The 19,872-nt window shown below is 35.4% G+C and overlaps 1 protein-coding gene across 1 annotated transcript; it reads left to right on the top strand.

Moving 5' to 3' along the window:
- The first annotated feature begins 6,461 nt into the window (after positions 1-6,461).
- Positions 6,462-16,303, top strand: SPS3F (sucrose phosphate synthase 3F). Its single transcript, XM_086427938.1, has 12 exons — positions 6,462-7,236; positions 8,155-8,387; positions 8,491-8,554; positions 8,649-9,347; positions 10,019-10,150; positions 10,241-10,372; positions 10,813-10,989; positions 11,071-11,124; positions 11,224-11,286; positions 12,904-13,884; positions 13,966-14,093; positions 15,821-16,303. Exons 1-12 carry the CDS (start codon positions 6,943-6,945, stop codon positions 16,101-16,103), a joined length of 3,240 nt encoding a protein of 1,079 aa, XP_086284064.1. The 5' UTR covers positions 6,462-6,942; the 3' UTR covers positions 16,104-16,303.
- The last annotated feature ends 3,569 nt before the right edge of the window (positions 16,304-19,872 follow it).

The following is a 19,872-nucleotide window of genomic DNA, read 5'->3' on the forward strand; positions in this document are numbered from 1 at the left end:
GATCGATGATAACTTGACCGTCCGGACTCCAAAACTGACAAATGAATACTCTATTTTATCTAATTTTTCGTTTCGGATCTAATGGTATAGTCAGTTTCTATAAATTTTATCTCTAACAAAAATTTACATTTTTAGCCTGAGGTGACCCTTAAAATTGATGTCGTTTTCATTTTTGACGATAATTCGACTTCCTGATCTCCAAAAATGATAAATAAATAGTCCATGTTCAATAATTTTTCATTATGAACCCAATGATATGATCAAATATTAATAATTCTTTCTCTAGTAACAAGTCACTATTTTAGCCTGGTCCAACTCAATATCGAGGATTTTGTAACTTTTATGTTCAGACTTGCATTTGAACGTGCTTACAGACTAAAGTACGTTTTTCGATCATTTTGAATCCAATGGTGAAGTCAGATTATATTAAAAATGATCAGAAACATCCTAAAGTTTTACTCCTAGGTCCCACTTTCAAGATTTTCTTAAAATTCCACTATATATTTTTCCTCGAGATACGAATTAAAAATTGGGATTTTACAAATTGGATCTATATTTTAACAAAAAGAAAAAAAAATTATTTTAAAAAAAAAGTTGTCAAAGGGCCGATTGCCCCTTAAAATTTTTTTGTATTGTCTAAGAACAAACTAAACACATTTGAAAAGTAAAAATAAAAAAATAAATAAAAACACTCTTAAAGAATAGATTAAACACATACCCTAACAAAAAAAATAAGAAAAATAAATAAAAAATCTTGGTCCAACAATCATTATTCCATCCTCAACTTATATGTCAATTTTAATATTTCATTATTTAGGGCCATTTTAAATAATCCCTTGATTAAACCATAAAAAAAATCCATGCCAACTCAAAGTATCCAAAATCGAACCAAAGGATACAAAAATAATCCAAATAAAAAAAAATTGGTCAATACCCATTTTTTCACATCATCATCATATCAATAACATGCATTATTTAGGGTCGATCCAAACGGCATAAATTGAATCATAGCAAATACTATTCCAAAAAAATGATACCGAGAGAGTATCATGCAATCAAAACAATAAATAAATCAAATAAAAAGATAAATAAAAAAAAACTAGGTCTAAATGACAATGTTCCCATACTTGGGATTTTCAAGTTTGATCCTCAATAGTCCCCATTGAAGTCGCCACTGAAAGTGCCCTCGATCCGCGGGGTGTGCGGATCCGACTTTTGACTTTGAGGTTTGGGAGTCGCCACCTAGTTATTACAGTCTAGGAACCTAACATCGACTCTAAACAGATAAGAAAAACTAATCTACAAAAGAAACTAGGTCTGGAGATCATGTTACGGGGGTTGGAAGGTGTTAGGCACCAACCCCACCCGGCAAGTGCCGGTCTCTACTACTTTCCAAAAATGATTACATTGCAAAATAATCCGAAAACAACAAATAATAATAATAATAATAATAATAATAATAATAAATAAATAAATAAATAAATAAAAGAAAGTTACATTGCCGGTTACAACAATTCCCTCAACACTAACGAAGAATCTCCTCGTATGTATTTATTTGATATTTTTCTATCACCTGATCTACTTCTGATCTCCCAGTTGATGTATCTTTTTCTTAGATCTGTGAATTTTTTACTTTTTTATGGATTTTTAGGTGTTTTAAAAGGATTTTTGGGTGTTTTTCGAACAAAATTTGGGGTTTGGATAATATGTAAGGGGTTAAGACTTCAAAATCAGGGTTTTGAGAAGGTTGAGAAGGTTTTTTTACCTACTTTTTCTTAAGAGCTTTTTAGATAGAGTTAGAGTTAGATTATGTTTCTTTTAGAAAGTTTTAGAGTTTAATTGGAATTCTATTAGGGTTAGGGTTTGACTTTGGTTTTATTAGATTGATTAGGATTTTGACTTAAGTCTCACTTGATTGACTAGAATTTAAGGTTTTGACTTAAGTCTTACTTGATTGACTTGATTGTTAGGATTTTGACTTAACTCTCACTTAATTGACTAGATTTTAGGATTTTGACTTAAGTCTCACTTGATTGACTAGATTATAGGATTTTGACTTAAGTCTTACTTGATTGACTTTAATTTTAATTTGGATTTCACTTTATATTCATTAATGTTTTAATTATTAATTTTAAAATTTTTAGTTATTAAAATTGTAAAATTACCGTTTTACCCTCGAAGAGGACTTTTTATGTTTTAAGTCGTTTTTCAATGTTTCAAGATGTTTTGAAATCGATTTTTCATAAGGAATTCAATGGGAATATTAGTTTGTGTCATTTATAAATTTTTTTGTGTGAAATGGTCGTGAACTTTATGAGGGGTATTTTTATAATTTTGTCAAATTTTGTGAAAATTGGCGAAATGATTTATTTGATTTCGATTTATTATTTTATGTGTTTGAAAGGATTTTCCTGAGCGTAAGGGGGGTTCTAAGGATGTTTTGATGTTAGGGGTATTTTGATAATTTCATCATTTTTTAGTGATTTTTATCGTAAAGCTTCTTTTTGTCTGCAAGATGATGATTTTTATGTTTTTGGGGTTATATTTTCCTAGCTTAGCGTGGTTTCTACAGTTTTATTAGTTTGAGATACCTCATCCGAATATCTGAAACATACCTAGTAACAAAATAGAGCATTGGAATGATCATCCATCATTGGGAATCGTCGCGATTAGATTGATGAGTTGATTAATCAGGTGACTGCAAAAATGGGGTGTCTACAGGCATGTATCTTTATCAAAACAAAAATTCTCTTTTGTCACAATCGTACAAAGACCTTTTTATATTTTCAATTGCTCCTACCAATGAAGTAAAAGCATTGCTTATTATCTTGGATATTTGTGAAAATCACTTGCAATATTAAAGCACTCATTCCTCATCAACATAATTTTATTATTTTTTAGAAAAAACAAAAAAATTTAGGAAATCATTAATTCCAATTAGATAAAATAAACATGTCCTTTTTTTTCCCTTTTAATGACTATACTTAGAAATAAAAAAAGTTTGGCATTTCAGAATCTTGTGGGTTTTGTAATGTAAAGTTTGTCATAGTTGTTTGTAGGTTCTTATAGAACTTGACCCAAAATCAAAGTGATCTGAAAATCAAATTTAGCAGATTCAGGTTTATGGAGTAATGCCCATATCATAATATAAATGGTTGCAATTTTGTTATTATGTTTCAAGTAAAAGTATTATCGTGTTTTTGCAGGCATGACTATCTATCTAAAGATATAATACTAGTGGTGATTGCTATGTGAATCTTATGTCAAGGTCTTCAAAAGTGTAAGATTTGAATTTAATAGAACTGTGGCTCTATCTTAAGTTATCTTGCTAATCTATATGATTTCTTCTATTATTATTAGCACAAATCTACTTTTATTTAAGATTAATGGTGTTCAGATCTTATACTATTGAAGAAATCGACACAAGATTTTCATAATAATCTAAAAGCGCCCTCAATCCGTTGGTGTGGATCCAATTTTTTTTTCTTTTTTGGGAGTCCCACCTAGTTTTATGGTCTAGGAACCAACAACCCCTCTAAACAGATAAGAAGCATAAAACTACAAAGAGATTATGGGTACGGGGATTAGGTTATGGGATTGGAAGGTGTTAAACACTAATCTTGACCGGCTAAAATTGATCTCTACTCTTCTTAAATATTTATATTGCAAAACCGACCTAAATCTAGAATAAAGATAAGAAGAATTACCTTTGTTTTTACCTGAGTGATTGCGATGATTAGTTTCCTTAGAAATTGGCGGTGAGTATTCTTCGTGTGAATCTCCTTAATTTATTTTTACTCCCGATCTCTGAGATAAGATTTTCTTCTTCTAGATCTAAATGTTTTTCTGACTTTTTGGAGAGTTTTTAGGATTTATAAGTGTTTTTTAGGTTGAAAATTAGGGCTTGAGTGTTAAGTATTGGCTTGGGACTTCAAATTTAGTGTTTTGAAAAAGTTTTGGAGGGTTTTGACCTATGCTTTCTAGGGTTTCTCAAGACCTGGGAAATTGGGTGGTAGAGTTCCTTTTTTTATAAAGTTTTATGGATAATATTAGGATTTTATAGAGTCTATCTCTAACTAATCTCTTAAGTAATTTAGATAAGATTTCAATTAATTTTATTTGAATTTTTATCTTTTGACTTACGTAGAATGAGTTTTTTAAATTTTGGAGAACCCCCCAATTGAGGATTCTTTATTAAATTATTCTGAATTCTTTGAGACTCCCGGTAGATGGTTCTTTATTAAATATTAGGTGAGCCTCACTTGAATAAATGGGTCGTCATTTGAAATTTGACTTATGTGCTTAATTGATTGAATTTATCTATTTGACAATTTTAATTTGATTTATTAAGATTTCACTTTAAATTAATTACTATTTTAATTATTAGTTTCATATTTTTGAATTTTAGAGTTGAAAAATTACTCTTTTGCCTTCAAAGAGGATTTTTGAGTTGAGATGTCATTTTTTAACGTTTTGGAATATTTCAGAATCAATTTTTCGTAAGAAATTCAATGAGTGTATTGGTTTGTGTCACTTATGGGTTTTTTATGTGAAAAGATTATAGACCCTGTGAGGGGCATTTTTGTAATTTTATCAAATTTTGTGAAAATTTGTGAAATAGTTCATTTTGTTTTAAATTGTTATTTTATGTGTTTGAAAGGGTTTTTCTAAGCATAATGTAACTTCTTGAAGTGTTCTAACGTCAGGGGTATTTTATGTTTTGGGTCATATTTTCTTAGTGGAGTGTGGTTTCTAAAGTTTATTTATATGAAATATCTTATCTAAGCTTTGGAAACACATTTAGTAACAAATAAAACTTTAAAATATTCATCCATCATTAGGAACTGTCGCAATCGAGTTGATGAGTTGATTAATCAAGTGATTGCAAAAATGGGATGTCTACATAATCACCACCAATATTATATCCATTTTCCTAAGAACCATGTCAATTGACCATGCTTACAAGTTTGTTATGTAAACCTTTCCCTATGTAATCGCAACCTCTACCCAAAAGGACATTTCTGTTAGGGCTTAAAACAGGTTGAGTTTGGGCTGGATATGAGTGTGTCCATATCCATATCTAAATTTTTTTTTTTTCCAGATTCATATCCGGATCTGAATCTAAGTTGGATAAGGCTAGTTAATACCATATTTGAACCATTTTATTTTTATTAAAACCATATCTAGTTGGGTTGGATAATATCAAACCGTTTAACATTATTTCAAACCGGTCAGATCGAATAATGTTAAACTGTTTAAAATTATTTTAAATAAAATTATTAAAATATGACTTGAACTTAAGACTTCTCCATTTTGGAGAGAGGTCTTGACTACTAAACCCAATTATGGTTGATAAAAGATAACTTAAAAAATTTAACAAAATAATTTACAAAGTAATATATCATTTGGATCTTGGCAGATATAGACATGGAATCATATCCAATCTAGATCCGAATCTAATCAAGGGACATCATACGAAACATATTTTTATTTGGATATACTTGATGAAATCAAATCCGTTAAATTCGGATTTGGATCATTCAGATTTCGGATAAAAATCTTTAAGTCCTAATTTTTGACAAATATGACCAGTTATGGTAAAGATTTCAAGGGTGCCACTAGTATGAGAGGAGTTGGTTTTGGTTTAAAATGTCATTAAACCGACGTAAGGATTGTCCTCTTAGGTTCAATAGGCTGCTAAAAAATATTGGATATGTTTTTTTTTTCCAAGGATTTATATTACGATTGCAAAACCTGCACGTCCATCAAACGTACAGTATCCAATAAGAAACTGAAGAACCAACTGCACGAGAATTTTCTCCTAGTGACCATCATTTTGCTCATTTAATAGAATCATGCCGTTGGGTTCATCAGCTTAATACATAACTTTCATCTCAGGTTCACCCACTAGTGTATCTGGAATATTGATGAAAGACCACGGGTCAGGAAAATCAAACCGTTTCGCTAATGCTGGGGTCAGATTAGATTTACTGCGAGTTTTGCATTTCTGACATGGAGGTCTATAAATAACCGTAGATGCTTTTGACACGTATCTCAGGGAAACTCATGAACAGTTATATGCGTATACACCTCAGAAATGTAAAAATCGCAGTAAATGAAATGTCAACCCAGCACGACTCTTCTGCAATTGTTCGGGGCAAGCTGTCCGCTTCAAAGTTTCTTCAGGTGACGGTAAGTTCGCATAGGGAATCGGGCATCATTAAAAACAGTGTAGATCAAGTAGTCACATGTCTGTGCCAAAAGCGTCCTTACTTCACCAGATTCATTCGACACGTGTGAAAGATCGACCCCACCCTTAATTTCTCTGCCACGCGGCTATTCATCATCTCTCTCTCTCTCTCTCTCGTTGCCATTCACCACCACCTTTTACCAATTCTACCGAAATAGAGCAAAACAAGGCGAAGCATAGGCACTTTTCTCTCTCTCTCTCTCTCCTCTCTCTCCCTTTCTCTCCGTTACCTTCACTGAAATACCATTCAAGCTCATTTGTGTTCTTGAAGAGAAACCCATTTGAGTCTCTCTCTCTCCCACTCTCTCACACACACACCCCTTCTCCTCTGCAAAAACACCATTGAATCTAAACTGTTGTTATTAGAGAACCCATTTGAGACTCTCTCTCTCTCGCTCTCTCTTACAAGATTTCCTCTGCACTAACACCATTGAGTCTCAACTGTTCTTGTTGGGGAACCCATTTGTGAATTTTTGTTTCAAGTTGCCTCTTTAAAAACACCCTTTAGTCTTAACTGTTCTTATTCAAGGACCCAGTTAAGATTCTATCTCTCTTTCTCTCTCTCTATATGTATATATAAAGAAGTAACTAATGCAAGATTATTAAAATCTCAAAACTTCTGAACCCACACGTACCAATCAATCTCTATAGTAGTTTTTTTTTTTTAAAAGAAGAAGAAGAAGAGTTTAAAAATGGCTGGAAATGAGTGGATCAATGGGTATTTAGAAGCGATTCTTGATAGTGGAGCATCTGCAATCGAAGAACAAAAGCCAACAACAGCAGACCTTAGGGGGGATGGAGTAGGCGTGGGAGGACACTTCAACCCAACAAAGTACTTTGTGGAAGAAGTGGTGACAGGAGTCGATGAGACCGATCTCCATCGAACCTGGATTAAGGTTGTCGCCACTCGCAACACACTCGAACGCAACACTAGACTTGAAAACATGTGCTGGCGCATCTGGCACCTCGCCCGCAAGAAGAAGCAGGTTCTCTAAAAAAACTCTATTTTTTTATTATTATTTTAAATTACTTCTAGAGATTTTATTGGTATTTTAACAAGAATCTATGAAGGAAAACTGAAATTGATTGTATAATATGTAACTAATGGAAGAAATAAAATGGGGAATAATGACATTTTGTTAAAATGGGTAATTTTTTATTTTTATTTTTTAAATTTAATGGGTAACAGAATCCATGAAACATAGCTGAAACTGATTGTATAATATGTAACCACCTATTGACTTTTTTTATTTTTTTTTATTCTGTCTCTACAATTTTTTGGGGGTGGAATCCAAGAAAACATATTTTCTTAATTTTCTAATGGGTTTATTTCTGAGGGGACTGTTTTCTAGAGATTTTATTGGTATTTTAACCAGAATCCATGAAGCAAGGTTGAAATGGATTGTACAATAAGTAATTAGTGGAAGAATAAAATGGGGAATAATATCAAATTTTGTTTTAAATGCTTTATTTTTCTTTTAAATTTAATGGGTAACAAGAAACGAAGAAGCAAAGTTGAAACTGATTGTATAATATGTAGTTAATGGAAGAAATAGAATGGGAAGTAATGCTAGAATTTGTTTTTTTTTTTTTTTTTTCAAATTAATGGGTAACTGATTGTATAGTATGTAACCAGTGGAAGAAATTAAGGGTAATTAATTGAAGAATTTATTTTTGTAAATGGGTAATTCTTTTTTCTGTAATATATATCATTAGCTAATTTTAAATGAGTATTTTCAATTCAGTGTTGTTTTTCTTTAAAATTGGATATCTAGTGTTGTAATAGTCCATGAGATGAATAAAAGAGATTCAAGTATACAAAAAGAGGTTAATTTATTTGCTTAAAACAAATTGATTCTAATTTTGAAAAAAAGGTGTTTTTTTGGGGGGGTGTAAATGAATAGTTGGAATGGGAAGATTTAAACCTGGCGGCGACCAGGAGGTGGGAGCGCGAGCAAGGACGGAGGGATGCCACTGAAGATATGTCCGAAGACCTGTCTGAGGGGGAGAAGGGAGATGTAGTGGGTGACATGTTACAGAGTGAGACCCCCAGGAGCAGATTCCAAAGAAACTTCTCCAACCTTGAAATCTGGTCTGACGATAACAAGGGGAAGAAACTCTACATTGTCCTAATAAGGTACATCTATAAACCGCAATGCGCCAAGTCATTGAGTGTCATTGCTCGATGATTCTAACTAGAATCTTTAATCTAAAATATACTAACTCATCTTCTTGACTAGTTTACATGGCTTGGTCCGGGGAGAAAACATGGAGCTTGGTCGAGATTCTGACACGGGTGGTCAGGTAACTATATATCTCTATTCACATATCTTTCGTTGAAATTATTAATTTGTTGAATTGGTTAGCATGTAATGAGGCCGTTTTGGTGAAATTTCAGGTCAAATATGTGGTGGAGCTTTCTCGAGCACTTGCTATGATGCCCGGGGTGTACCGGGTGGACCTCTTCACTCGCCAGATATCATCGCCAGAGGTGGATTGGAGTTACGGAGAGCCTACAGAGATGTTAACATCTGGCTCTGAAGATGCAGGTGGGAATGATGTAGGAGAGAGCGGTGGGGCTTATATTATAAGGATACCCTTTGGTCCACGGGATAAATACCTCCGTAAGGAGTTACTATGGCCCCATATTCAAGAGTTCGTTGATGGTGCTCTAGCCCATGTTCTCAATATGTCTAGAGTATTGGGTGAACAGATAGGTGGAGGCCAGCCTGTTTGGCCATATGTGATTCACGGCCATTACGCCGATGCTGGGGATAGTGCCGCACTTCTTTCCGGTGCTTTGAATGTCCCTATGGTTCTCACAGGACACTCACTTGGGAGGAATAAGTTGGAACAGCTTCTTAAACAGGGACGCCAATCAAAAGAGGATATCAACTCAACGTACAAGATAAGGAGGCGGATTGAAGCAGAAGAGCTGTCCCTTGATGCTGCTGAACTTGTCATCACGAGTACAAAGCAAGAAATTGAAGAGCAATGGGGCTTGTATGATGGGTTTGATGTCAAGCTTGAAAAGGTGTTGCGGGCTCGTGCCAGACGTGGGGTCAACTGCCATGGTCGATTCATGCCAAGGATGGTGGTGAGTACGATTTCCAAGACTTTTACATTTGTTCAACCACACTATCTTTTAGCTATATATTGTTTACTGTGACTTCAATGTGTATCAGCTTATCTTCTAGTTGCATTCTTTTTTATATTGGCTAGCTAATTTTTGTATGTCAGGCTTGGACAGACCCATAGCTCAGTTGGTTGACATATTAAAATGCAACCTTGAGGTCGTGGATTCAACTCCAGATTACCCAACTAAAAAACAAAAAAAAACAAAAATACTTTTTACATACTATTCTGAAGGTATGTCTCTCAAAATATGAAATAAACTTAATGACAAAACCCTCCAATTTTTTGAAGAAGTTGTGATCAATTCATGATTCTTTCAATTGGCGATTTAGTCCAGATTTATTCACAAAGCATTGAAAAATACACTTTCGTATTGTAATTAATATGAAAGTTAGTAATTTTTTTTAATATATAAAATATACCTTTTTATATTTTTCTTGACTATTTTCCCCCGACTTTGCCTATGTTTGTCGAATTCTTCCCTTGCTGGATTTTCCCAAATCCTGACTTTGTCACTACAATGACATGTATCAATTTTTGGGTATGTGTGCTTGACACTTACCTGAATCCAGTTGACATGGCTGAGTCAACTCATACTGAGTAGGCTGATATACATTCACTATATGATTGCAGGTTATACCTCCTGGTATGGACTTCAGCAATGTTGTGGCTCAAGAAGACACGCCCGAAGCAGATGGGGAACTCACAGCGGTTATAAGTGCTGACGGATCTTCTCCAAGGGCCATTCCAAGCATATGGTCTGAAGTAAGTAAGCTATTTCTATGAAAAAGTCATGTCTTTCATCAAACCCATCATCATTAATGTTTGCTTGGCATTCTAAAATTGTCCCTTCAGGTCATGCGCTTCCTCACGAATCCTCACAAACCGATTATCCTGGCATTATCAAGACCAGATCCAAAAAAGAACCTCACCACACTTTTGAAAGCCTTCGGGGAATGCCGTCCCTTAAGAGAGCTAGCCAATCTTGTAAGAAACTAACCCTCGGTTTTTCTTACTATGAGAAGAGAATATAAACAGGGGTCCTATTCGGTAGCCAACGTGGGAGCCAAAATTTGTCCTATATGGGTTAGAAATTTTGGGTTGGGCTGATTTTTTCTGTAACTTCTAATCCCATCAAAAGTGTTTTACAAGTTGAAGAATTGTGGATGGTCAATTTGTAAACCACTTTTGATGGGGTTAGAAGTTTCAGAACTTGTAAAACACTTTTGATGGGGTTAGAAGTTTCAGAATGGGCTTATTTTTTGTGAGGATGATTTCCTCACCATAGAGATCATCCTCACAAAAAATCAGCCCAATCCCAAACTTTTAACCCATATAGGACAAATATTTGCTCCCTAACGTTGACGGCCAAACCTGACCCTATAAATAGATGCTTACAAAAAAAAATCAATTTTTTTGGTATACAGACACTCATAATGGGGAACAGGGATGACATAGATGAAATGACTTCCGGTAGTGCTAGTGTGCTTACGACAGTGTTGAAGCTGATTGATAAGTACGATCTTTATGGGCTTGTTGCCTACCCGAAGCATCACAAGCAATCTGATGTTCCTGATATATACCGCCTTGCAGCAAAAACAAAGGTTTGTTCGAGTCCATTGGGTTTCTGACTATTTCTTTAGTTTCGAATGAGTTGACCAGTTAAGTGGCTGTTAACATGGCAGGGAGTTTTCATAAACCCGGCTTTGGTTGAACCTTTTGGTCTTACCTTAATTGAGGTTAGTTTCAGTTATATTATTATATGCTCGTTGATATTTAAGACTTTCAGTCTCACTAGAAAATTTTACCTCTCTCCCCTCTTTGTATGAATGATGTAGGCGGCAGCCCACGGCCTTCCAATGGTGGCTACTAAAAATGGTGGTCCAGTTGACATTCAACAGGTATAAGTTGCATATACTTTTCTTTCGATGCGTGACAAAGCACCAAGAATTGAACTGTTGGCATGGTTTATTTTATGCGTATTTGGTACTTGTTGCTTGATGATTCCTTGTGAACCTCTTTTTTCTTGGAAAATTATATAATAAAAAGTAAGATGATAAAAAAAAATGTGTTTGTCGTGTAATTAAAATGCATCTTATTTACTACAGTTGTATATAACTTTATTGATAGAAAATCCAGACTCAAGTCAACTCAGTTTGGCATGTATGGATCATGTATTCTCCAAGACTTGGCATGAACATATGTATTATGGAATGAATAAAATTAAGAGAGATTCTATTTCCACACCCAATTCATATGTAAATCACCAAAGAATTGTACACATCTTGGGGTGGCGTTTGCAAAAGTTGGTGTGGCAATAGAAGCTCTCTAAAATTAATTTAGTCTGATTTGTTGAGTTCTCAAGGAAACTGGCCGAGATTTTAAAGGGGCATTTCTAACGTTTTCTTCACCGGGAAATTTTTTACACTAGATCATTCAAAGACCTAAAGGACTCTTGAAAGATGTCAGTAGAACATAAGAGTAAGGGTATGTTTGATTGCATGGACAGTTACTTTTCATGAAATTTGAAATTCATGAAAAAATTGTGGTGGAAAATAGGTAGGGTTGGAAAATCAAATTCTATTATTTGATTTTACTTGGATAAAATCGTGGGAAAATTATGAGGAAAAAGAAGAAGGAAAGGAGGAGGAGGAGAAAGAAGATGAGAAGAGGGGGAGAGGAAGAAGAGGAAGGGGGAGAGGATGTGGCAGTGGAGGTAAGTGAGGAAGATGAGGGGAGAATGTGGTGGTGGTGGTTGCAGAGGTGAGGGATGGAGAAGGAGAAGAAGAAGGAGAGTGAGAGAGAGAGAGAGAGAGAGAGAAGGTGGTCGGAGATAGTGATGATGGCGAAGGCAAATGCAACAATGACGGCGAGGTTAGTGTGATGGTGGTGGTGTGGTGGTAGCGAAGAAGAAGATATGAGTGTGGAAGAATTGGGGATGAAAAATATAGGTAGATTTCATTTTCCCACAAGTGTTTTATTGCACATAGAAATGGAAATGGGTGGGAAAATGAAATCCATGTTTTTGTGGACTTTTTGATTGAGGTGGAAAATGAATTTCCATTTCTATGTGTAATCAAACACTTGAAAAATGTCATTTTCCATGGAACTTGATTTTTCACGTTATTTTCCATGTGTAATCAAACATACTCTTAAAGGTATACACTAAGTGGAGAAACTGATAATGAGCCTCCGCCTCTATTCGAGCTTAGAGAATCAATAAATATTACGGGTGGGAAAATGAAATCCATGTTTTGGTGGACTTTTTGATTGAGGTGGAAAATGAATTTCCATTTCTATGTGCAATCAAACACTTGAAAAATGTCATTTTCCATGGAACTTGATTTTTCACGTTATTTTCCATGTGTAATCAAACATACCCTTAAAGGTATACACTAAGTGGAGAAACTGATAATGAGCCTCCGCCTCTATTCGAGCTTAGAGAATCAGTAAATTTTACTATTGCAGGCAGTATTTTCTCATATTCACACTCTTTTTTTCCTTCAAATTATTTTTAGGCATTAAATAATGGGTTGTTGGTGGACCCGCACGATCAAGAAGCCATAGCGGGTGCATTGCTTAAACTTGTATCAGAGAAGAATTTATGGAATGAATGCAGGAAGAACGGATGGAAGAATATACACCTCTTTTCATGGCCAGAGCATTGTCGTACATACTTAACAAGGGTTGCGGCTTGCAGGATGAGGCACCCACAATGGCAGACTGACACTCCAACGGATGATATAGACGGAGAAGAGTCTCTCGGGGACTCACTTAAGGATGTGCAAGACATGTCTCTTAGGCTTTCTGTTGACGGGGAGAAATCATCACTCAATGGTTCTCTTGAGTATGACACTGCCGAATTAGAGAAAGTCGCTGCAGCCAAGGGTGACCCCGAGCTTCAAGACCAAGTGAAACGGATACTGAGTAAGATAAAGAGATCTACTCAAAATCCCCAAGTAGACGAAGGTGGAAAGAAACAATTTGAAAATGTGGGAAACAAATATCCCATTTTGAGGAAGCGGTGGAGGCTGATTGTTATAGCTCTTGATTGCTACAACAGTGATGGAGTTCCTGATACAAAGATGCTGCAGATAATACAGGAGATTTTTAAGGCCATTCGATCAGACTCTCAAACTTCAAGGTTCTCAGGATTCGCACTATCAACGGCTATGCCATTGTTTGAGACCATGGAGTTCTTGAAATCGGGGAAGATCCAGGTAACAGAATTTGATGCTTTGGTGTGTAGTAGTGGCAGCGAAGTTTATTACCCTGGTACGCACACAGAAGATGATGGGAAGCTGTGTCCAGACCCTGATTATAGATCCCATATTGACTACCGTTGGGGTGTTGAAGGCCTAAAAAGGACTATTTGGAAACTGATGAACATACATGAGGGTAGAGGCGATAAATCTGAGAATTCTTCAAGCCCCATTGAGGAAGACGTGAAATCGAGCAATGCCCATTGTGTCTCTTTTGTGATCAAAGATCCAACTCAGGTAAAAGAAGCAACGGTTTATATGCATTGTTTGGTTTTCTTGGATTACATTTTTTTTTTTTATAATGGATGATTCTTATAGGCAAAGAGAGTGGATGAGCTGAGACAGAAACTCAGAATGCGGGGGCTCCGATGCCATCTGATGTATTGCAGGAACTCAACAAGAATGCAAGTTGTCCCTCTCCTTGCATCTCGATCACAAGCACTCAGGTATCAAACATCTTTACTACCATATTTAGAGAAGCCAGAGTAGAAGTGGTTTGACCCTAAAATTTGGATTCTAAAAATACCCCACCTTAACATTTAAATTTAATATAACTAGGGTCATTTTGGTCAAAAATCAAGAAAATTGCAATCCCACTTTATTTACGTTGTTTAGTTTTCAAAATTACAAGTATGTATTTTTTTATGAATAAAGGAAACTTTATTGACCGGAGCGGGGTGAGGAGACCTAAAACCCCAAAGAGAAAACAACAAAAGCAAACAGAAACAAGAAAAGCTCTCAAGAACTTCTTGAAAGCGTTGAAGCCCACCCCCCATTTAGACCAGCCATCAAAAGACATTCCAAAGTGTCCTCGGGAGACAACCCAAGACCCCAAACTAACTTAAGAAGTGGAACCAAATCTTGGAAGCAGTTGCGCAGGGAAAAAGGATGTTGCACATAGATTCTCCGTCCGACTTACACAAGCAACAACAATTAATTGAAATTCATCATGGTGTCCAAAGTGAGCAACTTCCTTTGCACTCCCACCCAAATGAAGAAAGCCATCGTAGAAGGAACTCGTGTCCCCCAAACTCCTTTGAAAGGGAAGATGCCGGAATTATTAGACAGAGTAAGATAGAATGAACAGACTGAAAAAACTATCCCTCTTTCCAAGCCTTCAGAAGGAGCATCCTCCCTTTCGATGTTGCAAACCACTGGTTGAAGAGCTCCCAAAAGGGCCGAGATCTCCTCCATTTCCCAGTCATTGAGCGATCTCCCAAGACCAATTCCAAACTCACCCCCTAAGGAATGGACAAAGAAATCAGCCACAATTCCCCATTTCTTCGAAGATAAAGAGAACAAAACAGGGAACCGGTCTTTAAGGCTTGTAGGGCCGCACCACACATCTTCCCAAAAGTGAACCAAGGAGCCACTCCCAACTCTAAAATAGATGTTACCTTGGAAAAAAGGAAGGACATACTGGATTCCTTTCTGAACACCACAACCATACAGCCATCGCACCCTACGACTCTCTGAGCCAAGATCCTTTTCACCAAACTTAGCCATAATCACCTTTCTCCACAAACTTTGCCTCTCACACCCGAATCTCTACAACCACTTCCCAAGAAGCCTTGTTCATGTATCTCAAAATTTTGATGCCTAACCCCATTCTTTTTTGGGCGACATGCATTTCCAACACACCAAATGAAACTTTCTCTTCTACTAATCGTGCAACAAGTAATCTTCAAATAAGCCCTACAGAGATGTTTGTTTGCACATGCCATCTTCTAGTATATTCAGTAAAACGATAGTCAATCAAATAATTTATGCGATATAGCAGGTTTCTTTTCTTTCTGATCGAAAATTTAAAAAAGAAAGAAAGAAAGAAAGAAAAACAGACAGAAAGGAAACAAAAATTACACAGCATCTCTTCATGACGACATGATTCGCTAGCTAAGAGATATGGTATGTCATTCGCCAACCTTGGAACAAAGGAAAAAGCATGTTATTGTCCAAGGTTAAATCATCATCCTCATTATTAATGTTAGATTTTCTCATTATGTAATGTGCACAATTAGCCAACTTGGTTGATTGCTTGGTGACTACAATATTAAAGTGGATCAATCGTTGGATGTTCTTAATTTGAAAATGGAATACCAACAAAAGAGAAAGCCATGTTATGTTCTTACCTTCACCTCTGGTTTTCATTGTGTTCTATTTTGATGACTAATAGGTACTTTTTCGTTCGGTGGGGATTGAATGTAGCTAACATGTACGTGATTCTTGGTGAAACGGGTGACACTGATTATGAAGAATTGATATCTGGGACACACAAGACCTTGATCATGAAAGGGGTGGTGGAGAAAGGTTCCGAAGATTTTCTGAGAACAACAGGAAGCTATCTGAAAGATGACATTGTTCCCAGGGAGAGTCCGCTTGTTGCCTACATAGATGATGCAGCCAAGGCTGATGAAATCTCAAATGGTCTCAAGGACGTCTCCAAGTCTGCTTCTTGAATGTGAGAAACAGAAAATCTCTCTTTAAGTTTCATGGAGAGAGGATTAATGCAATTTTCTGTCTACTTTTTTAGCATTTCATATTTATGGTTCTTATGTTGTTTCCAAAAATGCTTCTGTTGTTAAAATAACAGATACATCCACCGCTTTACATCTCCAGTAATAAATTCATCAGCTCTTTCTAGTCTGATTTTTTGCAAGCAAGTGTGTGACCATGGTTTTGAATCTCTTTGGAGACCGAGATGACTCACCCATGAACGAGATGGATAGACAAGGCATTTCAGCTGTGTCAAATCTCGTGTGATGTTATATGTTTTAATTAAAATAATAATTTAACTGCATATAATCTATAAATATGCTTTATGATTAAACATTTTCTAATCAACATTATTTTATCAAAAAATTATAATTATATACATGAGTAAATGGTTGTAAAACGAGTTAAAAAGTTCTCTCTCTCTCTCTATCTCTATCTCCCTGGACGAGTTGACTAGGTCTATTCCATGGACGAAGGCCTCAAACTGAGTTTTGAAACGTTTGTGACTCGTGTTGTAAAACTAGTCTGTGTCTACTTGAAACTTTGCCTAGTTGAGTCACGTTGACTTGGTCTAGAAACCCTTTTGAACTAGGTTGCTGGGTTGACTTGGTAGACATCTGAATCGAGTCGAGTCGACTTGCTGGATGTCCGAGGGTTTCATCATGTCGATGAACCCAGGCAAGGAGAGATCTCTTTGTGACGGAGAGAATATAATTCTCGCATCTTGATGCTACAGCTATTATTGATAAATTCTCTAATTAGGGTCTGTTTGATTGAAAATGTCAAAGCAGGCAAAAATAATTTCTTGTCAAATGTATTTTTGCAGGAATTCAATTTCCTAGGTTAAACATTTTTTTTTTATAGCGAAAATGAATTTCCCACCATCAAAATTTCCAATACTCTTGCCGACTCTCAGTTATACCTCAAAGACTTGACTCGACTTGGATGTCTATCTAGTTAAGTTGATAACTTGCACTACAAAAATGGGTACTTTTAAGGGCAGAGATTTAACGGCGTTTTATAAAATCCGCCGTTAGTTGTAGGCCAATAACGATGTTTACTCTTAAATCATCGGTAATCCTATTGTCAATATTTTTTAAATTTTATTAAATATTAGACGGCGGTTTGAAACGTGCCGCTAATACATGAAAACACCGGCATTTTCTACTAAACCGCCGGTAATATTACTCAAATAACGGCGTTTTAATCAAAACGCCATTAAGTAGCTTGAATATTTTTTAAATGTGTAAAAATAGATATAACGGCGGTTAGACAGTGCCACTAATACATGTGAAATACCAACATTTTCTACTAAACTGCTGATAATATTACTCAAATAACGACGTTTTAATCGAAACGCCATTAATTAGCTTGAATATTTTTTAAATGTATAAAAATAGATATAACAGCAGTTAGAAAGTGCTGCTAATACATGTGAAACACCGGCATTTTCTACTAAATCGCCGGTAATACTACCAAAATAACGACGTTTTATAATCAAAATGTCGAATATTTTTTAAATGCATAAAAATAGATGTAACGGCGGTTTGAAAGTGCAGCTAATACATATTAAACACCGATATTTTCTAATAAACCGCTTGTAATATTACTTAAATAACAACGTTTCGATTCAAACACCGTTAATTAACTTGAATATTTTTTAAATGTATAAAAATAGATATAACGGCGGTTAAAAAGTGCCGCTAATACATATTAAACGTCGACATTTTCGAGTAAACCACCTGTAATATTACTTAAATAATGACTTTTTGATTAAAATGTCGTTAATTAGCTTAAATATTTTTAAATGTATAAAATAGATTTAACGCCGATTATCAATTAATTGTGAATATACCCAAATCAGTCAAATAAAAATATTTTAAAATTAAGAAATTAATTTTTTCTCTACACAAAAATTATATAACTGAAAAACCATCGATTGAGTTTTTGAGTTGATTATTAACTCAATTTATCCTGAGCTGACTCAATGAGTTGTTGCCATTGAACTTCAAATCCAATTGAGTCGTTGTCTCCACCGAGTTTTAAGTATACAGGGGATTCCTTTTCCTTTTTTTTTCCGAGGAATCCAATGTCCTGAAAAACGAATTACTTGCAATCAAGTAGACACTAAAAGAAGTTTTGCTTTCTATTCACCACTGAACCTTAGAGTGGATGACTTGTAGCATATGATAGCCCATCAAGTTCTTCTAGAAGAGGCTTTTTCAGAAGAGAATATCTTGAATCCAATCATATTGGATCAAAAGATGGACACAATAAATAAGGTACATTGCCTGCCCTTAGGCCTCCGACATGCGTATGACACCATGCATGAGAAGTCCATTGCATAAAATGTTTTTGGTGACTAGGAAATCTCACTCCATTTGCATCATTTTGAGTGTACCTATATATCAGCATCAACCTCATCAATGAGCATGTCATTTTTTTGTTTTTGTTTGATGCACATTCTTATTTCAAATTAGAGTTATAATATCCAGTGTTGCATATGATGAAACCATCTCAATTGTCTGCTTGAATTACCCTTACTAAACTACTATCATTTTTTTCTTGTTCTATTTTTCTTAGGCCACATTTCTTGTTGGGGGCAATGATGCTTCCAATCGAACTACTTTTATAAAACCACTTCTCGTTGAATAATTTCTATAACACTTGCAATTGCAAGATTAACTGTTTGATAAGAAGTGTTTATTTTATTTTTTTTGGATCGAGAGAAGCTTTGGAGTATTTGTTGAAGAAACAACTTCTGGGTACAATTAGCTAGTAGCTACTATGTTGAATATGTGACTACTTGGTTCGTCCAAGAATGAGATGAGAAGTCAAACTGAGATTTGAAATCATGTCCCTGGACGATCATTTCAAATCCTAAAGCACTTTTTGGTGATCCATAAGTGGGATCTTGGCCTCCAAACACAACTTAGTTTTTTCATTCATCGATCTCAACATCTCCACTCCTTTGTTTACTTCAGCTTGAAACATTAAATTTCGACACATATTTTAGCTCTAGTATTAGAAATTGTATCAATACATGGACTCAAAAGAACTAGTGGACGAGAATGAATGGAAGTGGGTTGACTACTAAGGAGAGAACAAACGATAAGCAATTCATCTTCCATTCCCTCAAATCAAACCATTTTCAAGAGGCCATAAGTGGAATAACTGATCCAATCGTATCTGGGTGATATGTAGCAAAATCGTTGCCTAGCAATACTTAAAAGGAAAGGAGTTTGAGCAAAATAACATTAAGCTAGCCATATAAAAAGATAAGATGTCCTACTACCTCAGCTACTGAGGCTCCCAACCCTTCCATATAGTAGGGGAATTCTACAGTGATCTGGTATTGTGGTGATCACCTCATATACCAAGTGAGTAACTTTAGATACCTTTTGTTATACTAAATTTATTAATATGTTGCTTATGATCGTCCAATTTTCAATTCCATAAAGTATAAAAAAATTTATAGTCTTATATAGGGTCAGGATTGGGGATAATTATTTGTTTCAATGATTTTCACAATGCCACACAACGTCCTTTGTAGATATGTGGGCTTCAAAATCTTTAGGGAAGTTCGAGCTCATCTACATGGGTTTAGGAGTTGCCACCATTCAATTAAAGTGTGAATGGACACTATAAAAATGTTTTAAATTCTACTTTTCTTCGCTTGTAGTGACTCAAATATCCAAAGGATAAGGGGAAATGGTTTACCTAGAAAACTAA

The sequence above is a fragment of the Akebia trifoliata genome, chromosome 16, assembly GCF_017979445.1.
Source record: "Akebia trifoliata isolate Shusen 1 chromosome 16, ASM1797944v1, whole genome shotgun sequence".
Taxonomy (NCBI): domain Eukaryota; kingdom Viridiplantae; phylum Streptophyta; class Magnoliopsida; order Ranunculales; family Lardizabalaceae; genus Akebia; species Akebia trifoliata.

Bases quoted from the DNA above. Each gene is read 5' to 3' on its own strand.
- SPS3F (XM_086427938.1), top strand. From the start codon at position 6,943: ATGGCTGGAAATGAGTGGATCAATGGGTATTTAGAAGCGATTCTTGAT. The intron at 8,555-8,648 runs GTAACTATATAT...GTGAAATTTCAG, and splicing joins ATTCTGACACGGGTGGTCAG to GTCAAATATGTGGTGGAGCT. The intron at 11,125-11,223 runs GTTAGTTTCAGT...TGAATGATGTAG, and splicing joins TTGGTCTTACCTTAATTGAG to GCGGCAGCCCACGGCCTTCC.